Genomic DNA, 15,075 nt, shown 5'->3' on the forward strand with positions numbered 1-15,075 from the left:
ATTAATATTAATAAAATTGATTAATATTAATAGTATTTTTTTATATTGTAATGTGGAAATTGATCTAATATCCAAGCAAATTTGAGTCACAGAATGACTAAAACTTGTTTATGTACCTCTGTAACTCCTTTCTATTGTTGTTGATAGTTTGGTTTAAATTTAGTTTGATTATTTTATTAATCCTCAAAAGTGGTACACTATAAAGTAGTACAGCCTCGGTTCTCGACCACGATCCGTTCTAGAAGGCGATTGGAAAAGTGATTTGTTCGAAAACCGAATCAACCACCGCACGCGTTATGTTGTTTGTGGGTTTTTTTGGGGGTTTTGCTCGAATTCCAAAAAACAAAGCGCGACGTAGGTGGGTCAGCTGGTCGGGCCACGCGCGTTATGTTATTTCCGGGTTTTGTTGGGGGCGTTCGAGTACTGATTTTCCTCAGAAAACAGAAGCAAAGAAATCTGGAAATTTTCATTCGAAGACCGATTTGTTTGAGAACAGGGACATTCGAGAACCGAGGCTGTAGTGTATATGATTCCGTACGTACGTAGACTAAGATTTGTGACACCATTAGGCTATTACAGAACCTTTATTCTGTGCAACAAAATATTCAAGTACACTCGTAGCACCGTGTCATGTGCCAAGTAAACTCGAAGCGCAGCAATGAATCACAAAGCCCGCTTCAGATCGCCAACCTTGCGCTACTATGATCAGCGAAGAAGACGCGAGCAGGCTTCGGAGAGCCGGCAGCATGCGAGCAAGAAGTCAAGGAAAGGTCCGAAGCGCAGGTTGTTTGTTTATGTGTGATGGAGGCTTGTGTTTCTCAGTTGGCACGCTGCCCTCTCGTCATGCTCCTCTCTGGATCAGCAATACTGTTATTACATGGCCGCTAGTGTTGCCCTCTCCTTGGCCTCCCCTCCCTCCTGTGGTGACGTTCTTGTACTGCTCAACCTTAATTAGGGGATGCATGTCTCATTAGCATTCAATTTGAAGGCCAATAGAGCATCGCACCACCCTCTCACTGCTCTTTCCTCGCTCCGACGCCAATGGCGCTTACTCTGCCTCCAGTAGCAGGAAAGAAAAATGTTCTTTGTTAATTGTGTAGAACAAGTCGTCGGGAGACTGCTCCACTCTCACCGGACGCTTTATTATCGGCCCGGACAATGTAACGAGATCCAAAATGTGAGGTGAATCATAATATAATGCTCATTTTTTGACTGACTCTCAGAGATGCTCAGTATTTATTTAACATGAGTTATGAATGCCTCTGCTACATTTCGGTCCATTTGGAGCGATATTGGAATGTGCCGTTCGGTTATTCAGAGCGCTGCAGTCTGGCAGCGGCGGAGCGTACTCAAATACCGCCGACGGTCAAAATATCTCCGCAATAGTATTTCAAAATACGTCTGGATCTAAACCGGCAAGTTTGATACGGTTATCAAACGTAATCTAACAAATATATGGCAGACATTGTGATAAAAGTATTAAAGACAATAAAATGTCATATTTCCTGTAAGCAGAGACACATAATTCTAGGAGAACAGATACAGATGGTGCCTTTGCACGGTCAAAACACAAACTACACCACACACTGTATGTCTAGATTTCATGCTCGGCCGAGCAGACCGTCTGATGACATTAACCACTTGCTTTTGTCCTCCTTTCTCATTCCATCCTCCTTTTTGCCCGACTTCACTCTTCTTTCCGTAACCGACGCATCATCTCTCTACCTAGAGAGTATTCGGCCAGAGAAGAGGGAGATCAAGTGTCCCACGCCGGGGTGTGACGGAACAGGTCACGTGACTGGCCTGTACCCCCACCACCGCAGCCTGTCCGGCTGCCCTCACAAGGACAGGATCCCCCCCGAGAGTGAGTTTTCTTCTCGATGAACCTAAACACAGAGGGATTGGCGAAAAGCAGTTGAGTGTGATTGAAACCTGCTTTTCCCTGTGCCGCCGGCAAATTGCCTTTGCAGAGGTCGTTGCATCCTGCTTTCATTTCCCATTGTTCTGTCCCGGGGTCAAAGGTTGCTGGAAGGTCCCTGAAGCATCTGATTCATAAGTCATCCACATAGTGGCACCACACTCAACTTAGCAGGATGTTGAAATTGGAGCAATATAGGAGGTGTTTTTTTTCCCACTGTTGTGCTCCTCTACAGATACTTTACCCATCACATAGCATCATGCTTGTAGTATGTTTGCAATCAGTGTTCCCTCTAAGCTGCGCAACTGCGCATTAGCGCGCTTGTCGCACACTCTCAGTGCAGAGGAAAAAAGATCCGGCGCAGTGAACTACAGCCTGATGGCACACAAACACACTGCCTCTCACACCGTTTACCTGACACCACCCTCGTCCATTTTAAAGGGTACACTCATAATTACAAACACCAGGGTAAGTGAATAATAGCATAAAAAGTGGTGAAACTGAACGAGATGTTCTCTTTTTGAGTAAAAAAGGTCTGGTCTGAAGCCAAAGTAGAAAGTGCAGGATGAGATGGTGTGTAATGTTAAAATTCCACCTCAGCACAGCCTGATTGAGGATGAAAGCACAGACGATACATTGCCCAAAAAGCTAATTCTGTATTTTAAATATAGGAGGCAACATAACATTAACTCTAAAACTGTTTGGGAGCATCATTCAGAGCTTTCAACATGCATTGTGAAAGATATTCTGCAAGCAATAATTCGGTTTTACACCAATAAAAAGAGACAGGGATATCATTGTGGGTTAAAAAAAAAAATGAAACAAAGTTGGAAGCGACATTTCAAATTCAGAGTTATTAGTTGGCTTGGTGTGTATTTGTTTGGTAATGTATTTATTTACTTGTTGACATTTTCAGTGTAAGTTTGCAAAAACACAAAATTGTTCTTAGAAATGTTCTGACGGGAATGTAATCTGAACCTTTTAATGAGCCACGTAACTTCAATGGATGAGACTAATTGACCAGTGCGTACATCTGATGTTGCTCACAGCGGTCAAAAGGAGCGCCCACGGCCTTCGTATGTTTGCTCAGACATGTAAAAAATTAGAGGGAACATTGTTTGCAATACTAGATAAAACGAAAATAAAACCATACAGTAGGGTTGAACATTACAGCCAGATAGCGGGAGATTCCCCCTTTTGAGTGAAGTCGCTTCACTAATAAGGCAAAGTAGTAGACACTTGATTTATTGTTATAATAGCAAAAATTTAAAAAAAAGCCCACTCCAGTTCTGTAGTTGGGCATAATGCTCAATACACGGTGGTTGGCAAGCATCTAACGGAGAGGAAGCATTTGTGTTGTCACATCCAAAAAAAAAAAAAAAAAAACACAATTGAAAAAACATTATTGTTATTGGGGGCAGCACGGTGGAGCAGCTGGTAAAGCATTGGCCTCACAGTTCTGGAGTTGTGGAGTTTGCATGTTCTCCCCGTGCCTGCGTGGGTTTCCTCCGGATACTCCGGTTTCCTCCCACATGCCAAAAACATGCAACATTAATTGGACACTCTAAATTGCCCCTAGGTGTGATTGTGACTGCGGCTGTTTGTCTCCATGTGCCCTGTGATTGGCTGGCAACCAGTTCAGGGTGTACCCCCCTCCTGCCCGTTGACAGTTGGGATAGGCTCCAGCACTCCCCGCTACCCTCGTGAGGATAAGCGGCAAAGAAAATGGATGGATGGATACATTCCCTCCATATAGTTTGTTTTGGCATTATTTGGGGGACAAACAATGTACATACACCATTCGTCACTTAAAATATCAGGAGAAAATGGAAAGTTGGGAATATGTGCGCCAAATGTGAACCAAATAAACCGTAAAATGAAAAAAATAAGTCTTTCCGTGTCATTGTGCTCGTGTCTCTTCAGTTCTGGCCCTGCATGAGAATGTGCTGAAGTGTCCAACTCCTGGTTGCACCGGTCAGGGCCATGTTAACAGCAACCGAAACACACACCGCAGGTAGGCAGACGTAACAGCACCGTGTATGTGCTCTACATTTTTTTTTTGAGTCATACATAGGCAGCCTTTTCTCCAGCCTTTGTGTTATTTGCAAGCTCATAAATCTATGAACTCTATCCAGGACAGCGATCGTGTCAGTCCTCATCAGTGCGGTGCAGCTTTACGTGGTCAGCATCCTTTCTCAAAGTATTAATCTTTCTCCTCCTGCAACCTCTTTCAAGTCTTTCAGGATGTCCCATTGCAGCGGCAGAGAAGCTGTCCAAGACCCACGACAAGCAGAGCTCTCAGCCTGCCGGCGACCTCCTCAAAGGAAGTCCCAATGACAGAGTTCTCAGGTGTGTGTCCCAAAAATGAACACACGTAATGACTCGGAATGTGCTAGTACTGTAACTGTTTTATGTTTTTTTTTTTTTTTTATCTCACTTTGTATTCATTATTTAAGTACAAAGTAGTAATGCATGTTTTTATGCAAATGTTTTTTATGCAAATGTTCACTTCAATTATATGCAATCACTTCTTTTTGTGTGAATTAATAATACAGAGGCCAGGTACCTAATACGTATAAACATTCCGTTACAAGTGCTGTATCAAAAACTTTTTTAAATTCTGTTTCCAACCATCGTATCATGAGACGCAAAAAGTAGTCTTAAATTTGCTTAAATGGAACATTTGCATCGGGTGCATTCAAATGTGTAAAAAACAAATATATATTTCATTATCTTTGAGTAAAAAATGAGAATATTACAGTATTTTAACACCTTTTACCCACATGCAAATAAGTACCAGTACTTTTTTTTTCAGTGTAGTTAGTGGAGGTTTACCATTGTGTGGGGGTGGGCGGGTGGGGGTAATAATTTGCCTCTCTCTCCCCTCTTTCACTACAAACAATGACATGCACATTGTTAAAACACAAACGTGACTGTGTCCAACTGCATTGCCGTCTTTGTAAAAGGCGGAAATGTTCACGTCGCCCCGATTGTGATGTCGGTTGCCGGGATCCTTGTGCGTTCTCGGACCTGGCTTGCGGATTGTCTGAATTCCGAAATCGCTTGAAGCATCCGAGGGGATGGTCTGATCATTAGCGCCACCGTGTTAACGCCATCATCTCTTTCTCACAGTTAATCTCCCCAGCTGGCCGGGCACCCTCATTACGGCCGAAAGAATGATGATTAGCATAAAGGGGACGTCTTTATTATGCTAAGTCTGTGCTCTTCCTCATTGGTATTTTAATTAATAATGTACGGGAGCAAAGATGCTAATTATTCAAGCTACAGGGCATTGTTGGGGTGGGGTTGGGGGGGGGGGGTCACATTGAATCTTCCCTACATGTGAAGAGCTGAGGTGTGTGTGATGCATGGAACACGAGCGTTCAACATTCGAGCCACGTTTCAATGGACCCCATGTTAATGTGTTTCTATGTATATAAAAAAAAAAGATCAACCGCCCTGTGATAAATGGTCTTGTAAATATTGTCTTGTTAGGCCATCTCTTTATCTGCATCCTGTATGAGGACCTTTCTGACAGCATTGTGACTTCAGGCTAGGTCGCGTAGCTTAATATTAATTAGCATGTGATGGCAGACCACGGACTGCATCATAGCGAAAGGAGAAGGAGGAGAGCGGGCTGGGCCCAAAGGGCGAGGGGGGGGGGGGCTCACCGATAAGGGGGGGGGATGGAGGAAAGGAAAGAAAAAGAGGAAGGTGACCCCACCCCTCTCAGTTTTACCACTCCCACTTCGCCTCCTCTCTCCCCTTCACCCTTCTGCCTCTTTCAGCTCTATCACTAGATTTACACCAACAAGTCTGACGAAAGTGCTGGCTCTTTAGGAAAACGAGAGGGCTTAAAGCTCATAAATTTCATTCGACACAGCATGCAAATGTGCCCTCGGCTGATAAGAGAGCTTTTAATCCAGCAGTCCTCTCACTAAGTACACTGTTGCCCCTATCTTCCCTCACTCACTGCCACGCCGTATCCCCCCGCCTCCCTTTTCTTATTCTCTCATTTTTGTGTGTGTGTTCTGATTGTGTTATCGGTGCTCGGTCTCAGCGAATGGCAATGACCGATGGGGTCCCTCAAGGGTCAGGTCTTGGACCTCTCCTGATCGGCCTGTATATGCGACCTTGGGTCAAATTCTTCAAAACTTTTTGACGACCATAGCTATGCAGATGACACACAATTATATTTAGCAGTATCTTCCGATGACTACAGTTCAATTGAGGTATTGTGCCACTGTCTAAATCAGATAAATAACTAAATCACAACAAAACTGAGACAATTGTTTTTGGCAATTGAAAAAAGAGAATTGCTGTTAGTAAACACCTGGACTCTCTATCTTTGAAAACCAAACACCAAGTCCGAAACCTTGGTGTTCTGATTGATTCTGACCTGACTTTCAACAATCATATAAAATCAATCCCAAAAACTGCCTTCTACCATCTGAAGGGCATATCTAGAGTGAAGTCTTGTATGTGTCAAGCAGAGCAGGAAAAGCTGATCCGTGCTTTTATCTCATGTGAACTTGAGTATTGTAACGGTCTTCTGACTGGACCCCCCCCCCCCCCAAAAAAAAAAGAGTATTAAACAGCTGAAGCTCATTCAGAATGCTGCGTTCTGACCAAAACAAAGCGGTCAGAGCATATAACTCCAATCCTAAAGTCCTAGCACTAGTTTCCAGTCATCTTTAGAATAGATTTTAAAGTTCTGCTTCTGGTCTATAATCCACTAAATGATTTAGGTCCTTAATACATGAAAAAAGTGCTTACAGAATACCAACCCAGTAGAGCTCTGAGATCGACTGACTCTGGTCAAATAGTGGAGCGCAGAGTCCAAAGCAAACATGGTGAAGCAGCATTTAGCTATTATCCTGCACACAAAATGGAATAAGTTGCCAACAGAGGTGAACTCTTCTGTTTTTCTCATGCTTTTTAGAATTTATGCACTTTTTGATCATATTACTTCCTCTCTATGCGGTTTTAATTGTTTTTTTAAACATATTTTGTTCAGCATTTTTATTGTTTTTATCCCATTTTAAATGTTTTATCTCTTTGTTTTCAAATGTCTTTAATCATGTAAAGCACATTGAGTTACCTTGTGTATGAAATGCGCTATACAAATACATTTGCTTTGCTTCTTTTTATCCTTTACTCAATTTCATCCTCTATTCTCTGATTAGTGTTTTACCCTGACGCGAGCTCCTTGTCACCTTTATAGGCCCATGTGCTTCGTAAAGCAACTGGAGATGCCCCAGTATGGTAGCTACAGGCCCAACATGGCGCCAACCACACCCCGTGCCAACCTGGCCAAGGAGCTGGAGAAGTACTCCAAGGTGTCCTTCGATTATGCAAGCTTTGATGCCCAAGTGTTTGGGAAGCGTATGCTTGCGCCAAAGATGCCCACCAGCGAAACCTCACCTAAAGCCTTCAAAAGTAAGAGACGGCATGGTACAAAAATACATGGATATCAAAATGTTTAACACAGTTATAGTGAATTCAATTCATATAGTTATTTTTTTTCCCCCCACTAACAGTAAAAAAGTAATATTCTACTCAAGATTGGTTGCTTATTGACTACTATAAATGAAACAGCTGCTGTTGCAAGTACTGTAATTTCTGGCCTATAAACCGCAACTTTTTTCACTCGCTTTAAACCCTGCGACTTATGTGGTGATGCGGCTAATTTGTGCATTTTTTCTCACGGCCGGAAGGGGCACTCGGGTGGAAAAGGTAAGAGTGAGACTGGAGGAATATACGTGCCGAGGAGGGGACTTTTACCGGCCATGTTACCGCTACACTAGCGTTAGTGCTGTGCTAGCGTGTTGCTGCTGTGTTACTGCCGTGGCTCAATAATTTTTAGCGGTATGTTTTTCATAACTGGCACTGTTAGTGGCGTGCTCGCGTTAGTGGCGCACTAGCGTGTTGCTGTTGTGTTACTGCCACGTCTCGGTGATTTAGGTATGTTTTTTTTAACCACCCCTGTTAAGTGCTGTGCTACCGTGTTGCTACTGTGTAGCTGCCGAGGCTGTTTTTTTTTTTTTTTTCCCCAGCATGTTTTTTTTGTTTTTTTACCAGCCCTGTTTGTGCTACCATGTTATTGCTAAGTTAAGTTAAGCTAAGGTATTAAAACTTTGAAAACTCTTTCCGTGTACTGTCATTCTTCGTAAATATCTCGTGTTTCAAGGTGGGTACTTGCGGCTTTTACACGGCTGTGGCTTATATATGTACCAAATGGTATTTCCTTTACAAATGTACCGGGAGAGGCTTATAATCGGGTGCACTCTGTAGGCCGGAAATTACGGTACTGTTTAGAAAGAGTTAAAACGATTCTGCAAAAAACTCTGTATCCAAGAAAATGAATCTGAACGGAGCGGACGGATTTTTGACATTGTGCTTCTTTTGGATCTGATGTAACTGTACAGGTCAATGGATGTGTGTGTGTGTGTGTTTGTGTATAAATACACAATTGAACCTCGATAGAGCAGACTAATAGGGGCAGGTGGTCGTCCTATATAGCCGTTTGTCTGTTATATTGAAGTACTTTTTTTAGGCCATGTGCAGCTATATTACTGTACAGCACAACAGTGTTTGTTCATGGCGTAATATGCACATTACAGTACAAAGTTGTTGTAAATAAAGGTTTTAAAAAAGCTTGAAAATGTTGAAAAGTTTCATATTTAATCCACACCTACAAAATTGGTGCGCTTGGTCATGGGGACATTGTTGATGTACTTAGGTGAGTCACTTTTATGAGCCCCGAGGAATTAGTGTGCCTCTGTGTTCCAAATCTGTTGCCCAATGCGAATGGCCTGGCAAAAAAAAAATCAAATACTTGTTACTGTACCCAAAATAACATGTTCCAGACTCTAAAGACTTGGGTTTTGTATTGCTGACAGCCTTGCGACTCTGTCTTGCTCTTTGCACAATATAAAATAGATAGAACCATCATCAAAATCACATGGCCACCACGCCAATGCCCCACATTCAAAATGGCCACCACATAGGGATGGGAAGCACGTGTTTTGAAATTGGATCTAGTCATATTTTACATCTGTGACTCGGAAATACAAGTCCAGTTCTCTGCCTGCATTGTACCAACCAACCAATTCTGGAACTGACAGACTTTCATATTTTTAAGTGGAAAAAAAAGAAGCTATTTTTGGATACAATGTTAAGTCCCGACAGTCTGTTTCATACGATATTCTTTATATCGGGGCCCGATTATTATTATTTTTTTTTTCTTCAAACTTTCTTGAAATCACCAACTTTTTTTTCAACTCCAAAGTAGCTTTTGAATGACACGTAGCTAGTGTGTACCTGCCTCGTTTTTTTAGTTTTTTTTTTTGCTGTGCATCCAAGTCAGAACAGAAAAACTGTTGTAAAACTTAACTAGTGTCGAGTCCAGGGCGTAGTCCACCCCACGACTGAAGTCAACTGGGATCGGCTACAAGCTCCCCACCCCCCTGAACAGATGAGTGCGAAATAAAATGGATGGATGAATGGATAAATGCATCTGATGAATCGCGCATCTTCTGTGGTGCACGCTCAGGAGTACAACATATTAAAAAGGAATAACAGGAATGAACACATTGTTGATTACACGATAATATACTTGATTCCACCTTGATGCACATCCCTTCTTTTTTTTTTGTGTGTGTTTTTTTTTTTTGTGCAGGTAAACCCTCTTTCGACAAGTCCCCGTCACCCAGCCTTAGCCTCCAAGGTTACGGCAAACCTTCCTCCCTGGCCTATGACTACTCCCACGATGCCGAAGCCGCCCACATGGCTGCCACCGCCATCCTCAACCTTTCCACACGGTGCTGGGAGAAACCCGAGAACCTGAGCACCAAGCCACAAAACAAGGTGTGCCGCTACCGTCGAAACTTTGTTGGAGGAATACATTTGTGACCTACTTTTTTTTTTTTCTCGTGCATTTTTGAAAACTACATTATTTACAAGGTATGTCATCATTGTAAAGATCACGTCTTTCATCTGCGTTGTCACATGACACTTAATAGGGCACAACAGTCTCTTCTCCACATTTTCACCCTCCTACCGGTTGTGTATCATCAAATCGGGCACTGACTCACAGCAGCCACGCTTGAGATGCACTTGCATCACCTATCCCGTTCCCTTTCATCCTTTCATCCCACACACTTCTCGCGTTGCTGTCGAATTTGGCCCACAGCCCGTTCTGCGGATTACTTTTCCACCACCAGGTAGCCATTTTTTGTTAAATAATGTGAAGTGCAGATCTCCCACTCACGCCGCGGCAGCCAATCTGTCTTTCATTTCCCCTTTTCTGTCTCTTTTCATGCTTTTTCACCACTCTCCTCTTCTGTGCTGTACATGGCTAATACCCTGTAATACTCTTTACTCTTTTAAGCACACTGAGAGGTGTAATTCGCGTGCCACTTTGGTCCATATTGTGACTAACAACCAGAGAGGTTCTCAAGCAAAGCAAAGCAAATGTATTTGTATCGCCCATTTTATACGTAATGCGCTTTACATGATTAAAAACAATACATACTTAAATACATTTGAAGAAGTACAATTAAAAAATAATCTCATATCACTGAAAAGTGGAAGTGTTCTAAAATGCATGAAAAAAAAAGTTTTTAACGCTCACATTTGGGGCTGACGTCGCCTCTGTTGGCAACTTATTACATTTTTGTTTTTGCTACATATTTTTGTTATAGCTAAATGCTGCTTCACCATGTTTGCTCTGGACTCTGCACTCCATTATTAGACCTGACTCAGTCGATCTCAGAGCCCTACTGGGTTTGTATTCCATTCACATTTCTTTCACGTATTCAGGATATGTGTACCAGTTCAGGGTGTACCCTGCATATGTAACGTGTGTGGGCGGCACATTGCCGCAGCTGGAAAGTGTTGGCCTCACAGCTATGAAGACCCGGGTTTGGCTAATGTTGCCAAACTTACTGCAAGGTGTTTTCTCAACTTAGAAGTGGGCTGAAATACCCGTGTTTGGGAAGACAGAAGACTAAAAAAAAAAAGTTATTTTTCAGTCTGGAAAGAAAACATTTGCACAGCTTCCCCCCCCCCCCCAAAAAAAAAAAAAATGCAGTCATGTGACAGCCATGTGCCATTCCATTGTTGAATCGAGGTCAAGTGACATAAGCGATCTCGCCGGATTGACACAATGACGGCCTATGAGGAAATCGAAGATGAAGTCTAGAAAAGATCGCGCAGGCTATAAATAAAAAAGTAGTGGGTAAACAAAAGTAGTAAACGGTATGTCGATCATTATATCCATCCATTTTCTTTGCCGCTTGTCCTCACGAGGGTCACGGAGAGTGCTGGAGCCTATCCCAGCTGTCAACGGGCAGGAGGCGGGGCACACCCTTAACTGGTTGCCAGGCAATCGCTGTGCAGATAACACTGCACATAACAGCCGCACTCACAATCACACCTAGGGGCAGTTTAGAGTGTCCAATTAATGTAATTTTTTTGGAATGTGGGTGGAAACCGGAGTGCCCGGAGAAAACCCACGCAAGCACAGGGAGAACGTGCAAACGATCGAACCCGGGTCCTCAGAACTGTGAGGCCAACACGATACCAGCTGCTCCACCGTCCCGCTCGATCATTATAACGGAGTATCAGTAAAATGTATGCTGCATTGAAACTACTCTGTTATCCAAAATGTTACTCGAGTAAATGTAAAATGTAATGGAACTACACCCGTCTGCTAACAACTTACATGAAGTGATTTCTGCGTTTGAGCCAGTTAAAAATCAATAATGGAACAGTGAGCACAGCAACATGGGACATTTCTGGGAACTGTTCCCATTTCCTCTCCTCCTCTATCGCTTTGATATACATTTTTTTTTTTTCCAGCCAATGTGCTTCGCCATTTTGGAGAAAATCAAACAAAACAGCACAGGGCATCTCACCTCTTCACCTGCCAGAACCATAACTGGACACTAGACAATAGACAGGCCCACTCTTCTCTTCTCTTCTCTTCTCTTCTCTTCTCTTCTCTTCTCTTCTCTTCTCTTCTCTTCTCTTCTCTTCTCTTCTCTTCTCTTCTCTTCTCTTCTCTTCTTTCTTGAAAAAGAGATCAGCTTTGCCAAGTGAAAGTAGCTTCATCTTATCATACCATAAAATATTAACTAATCCCGTATGTGAGAATTCATCTTCCTTACATTTGTTGCACGGGAATGCAAGCTCAGCCCTGAATATTTCCGCAGGAAATGGACATTGAGGTGGATGAGAACGGCACTCTGGACCTGAGTATGAAGAAGCCCATCAAGCACGAGGGCAGCCTGTCTGGCACCAGCCCGGGGGTCCGTTCCCCAGACCCTTCTTCCTCCTCATCTTCCTCTTTGCATCACGGCGAAAGCAGCGGGATGACGTCACCGAACCTACAGGGCTACAAACAGGAGGAGTGGGAGGGGCCTCTGGATTTTACCAAACACAACCGCCAAAGGGAGGAGGAAATGGACGAGGTCAGTTTATTGCGACTGTGTGCGCGCAAAAAAAAAAGTCAGACATTGTTTCCTGTGCTGCTCATCTCAGAGGAGCTGTTGCAACATGAAGAAATCCCACAAGTCAGTTGAAGAAAAAATCACTTGTTTATTTCCTGTAGCCACTTCCTCTTTCTCTTGTTCATTTATGTCACAGAAAGAGTTACTAGTCAGTTGAAACATTGCACTGAGTAACAGAGGTGGTGTGTCAGGTGCATTGCACCATCCTTTCCGCATGCTAATCTCCATTGCTTTGAACTCTTTCAAAAGAAATATGAAGACATGACACGACAATACTGCGCATTGAGAGAAATACCTTTTACACACCAAAAAAGTTATTAAACTAGAAACAGTAGGCACACAGTAATTTGAAAACTTTCAAAATATATATTCAGATTGAATAAAAAATGGAACCATAGGCGAGACAAGATTTTCGCATGCATTGTGCAGAAATGTGGTTTTTACAGTGAAGAAAATAAGGATTTGAACACCCTGCTGTATTCCAAGTTCTCCCGCTTACAAATCATGGAGGGGTCTGAAATTTTCATCATACGAGAGAGATATAATCTAGAAAGAAAAACCTAGAAATCACAATGTATGAATTTTTTAATGATTTATTTGTGTGATACAGCCGCAAATAAGTATTTGAACACCTGTCTATCAGCTAGAATTCTGACCCTCAAAGACCTGTTAGTCCGCCTTTAAAAGTCCACCTCCACGACATGTATGATCCTGAATCAGATGCTCCTGTGTGAGGTCGTTAGCTGCATAAAGACACCTGTCCACCCCATACAATCAGTAAGACTCAAACTTGCCACATGGCCAAGACCAAAGAGCTGTCCAAAGACACCAGAGACAAAATTGCACAACTCCACACGGCTGGTTAGGTCTACGGAGAAATTGCCAAGCAGCTTGGTGAAAAAAGGTCCACTGTTGGATCAATCATTGTAAAATGGAAGAAGCTAAACATGCCGGTCAATCTCAATCGGAGTGGAGCCCCGTGCCAGACATCACCTAGTCTCAGTGGTCCTTAGAAAGGTGAGGATTCAGCCCAGGACTACACGACAGGACTTGGTCAATCAGCTGAAAAGAGCTGGGACCACCATTTCCAAGATGACTGTTGGTAATACACGAAGACGTCATGGTTTGAAATCATGCATGGCGCGGAAGGTTTCCCTGCTTAAACCAGCACATGTCAAGGTCCGTCTTAAGTTTGCCAATGACAATTTGGATGATACAGAGGAGTCATGGGAGAAGGTTTTGTGGAACTTTTTGGTCATAATTCCACTAACTGTGTTTGGAGGAAGACAAATGATGAGTTCCATCCCAAGAACACCATCCCTACTGTGAAGCATGGGGGAGGTAGCATCATGCTTTGAGGGTGTTTTTCAGCACATGGGACAGGACGATTGCACGATATTAAGGAGAGGATGACTGCAGCCAAGTATTGTGAGATTTTGAGGAAGAACCTCTTTCCCTCAGCCAGAGCATTGAAGATGGGTCGTGGCTGGGTCAGTGACCCGAAGCACACAGCCAGGAAAACCAAGGAGTGGCTCTGTAAGAAGCATTTCAAGGTTCTGGTGTGGCCTAGCCAGTCTCCAGACCTAAAGCCAATAGAAAATCTTTGGAGGGAGCTGAAACTCCGTGTTTCCCAGCGACAGCCTAGAAACCTGTCTGATCTAGAGAAGATCTGCGTAGAGGAGTGGGCCAAAATCCCTCCTGCAATGTGTGCAAACCTGGTGAACAACTACAGGAAACATTTGACCTCTGTAATTGCAAACAAGGGCTACTGCACCAAATATTAACATTGGTTTTCTCAGGCGTTCAGATACTTATTTGCAGCTGCATCACACAAATAAATCATTAAAAATATCATACATTGTGATTTCTGGGTTTTTCTTTTTAGATTCTCTCTCTCACAGTGGACTTCCGCAAACGATGAAAATTTCAGACCCCTCCATGATTTCTAAGTGGGAGAACTTGCAATATAGCAGGGTGTTCAAATACTTATTTTCTTCACTGTAAATCCCACAAATCCATGTGGCCAGTCGTATCCAAATGTTGGTGAATCAAAATGTGGGGGGGAAAAAACAGCATCCTCTGAATACGAGACTCAAATGTGTTGAAAGTGAGAAGTGATTGCCATCACTGACATGAACAATGTCAGACCCCGAAGAGCTTAGCATGAGCCGATCAATCACATCAGTTTTATCAGAACTTGACAACATTTCCACAATTTTTTTGTTAAAAAAGCTCGTCATTCATCAACAAGCATCCGTCAAATTGTGTCATGTTGTCATTTCAGTATTGACCAATGTCATCTCTGCAGCTGATGTGCAACTGGCATCATAATTGGATTTTTAATGATCTGATGGACTCCCAATGAATTTGACCAAAAAGGAGAGTTTATTCACTCCACTCCTCAAGTACCGTATTTTCCGCACTATGAGGGATGGCCTATTTTAAAACATTTTTCTTATATAACGCGCACCGCATTATAAGCCGCATAAAATAGATGCTACAGTAGAGGCTGGGGTTACGTTATGCACCCATTAGATGGAGCTCCACTAAATGCTCAATATTGACCCATATATAAGGCGCACCAGATTATAAGGCGCACCGTCGGCTTTTGAGAAAATTAAAGGCTTTTAGGTGCGCCTTATA

The 15,075-nt window shown here is 42.9% G+C and overlaps 1 protein-coding gene across 7 annotated transcripts in view; it reads left to right on the forward strand.

Annotated features, from left to right (window-relative positions):
• Positions 1-15,075, forward strand: part of LOC133512410 (myelin transcription factor 1-like) — a 141,466-nt gene that overhangs the window by 110,964 nt on the left and 15,427 nt on the right. For all 7 annotated transcript variants that reach the window (XM_061842019.1, XM_061842027.1, XM_061842065.1 and 4 more), the window contains 6 exons: positions 1,730-1,864; positions 3,842-3,932; positions 4,154-4,267; positions 7,143-7,357; positions 9,600-9,787; positions 12,136-12,393. In XM_061842019.1, the coding sequence (XP_061698003.1) occupies positions 1,730-1,864; positions 3,842-3,932; positions 4,154-4,267; positions 7,143-7,357; positions 9,600-9,787; positions 12,136-12,393 (1,001 nt within the window). The remainder of the gene's footprint in view (positions 1-1,729; positions 1,865-3,841; positions 3,933-4,153; positions 4,268-7,142; positions 7,358-9,599; positions 9,788-12,135; positions 12,394-15,075) is intronic.

This window comes from Syngnathoides biaculeatus, chromosome 2 (genome assembly GCF_019802595.1).
Source record: "Syngnathoides biaculeatus isolate LvHL_M chromosome 2, ASM1980259v1, whole genome shotgun sequence".
NCBI lineage: Eukaryota > Metazoa > Chordata > Actinopteri > Syngnathiformes > Syngnathidae > Syngnathoides > Syngnathoides biaculeatus.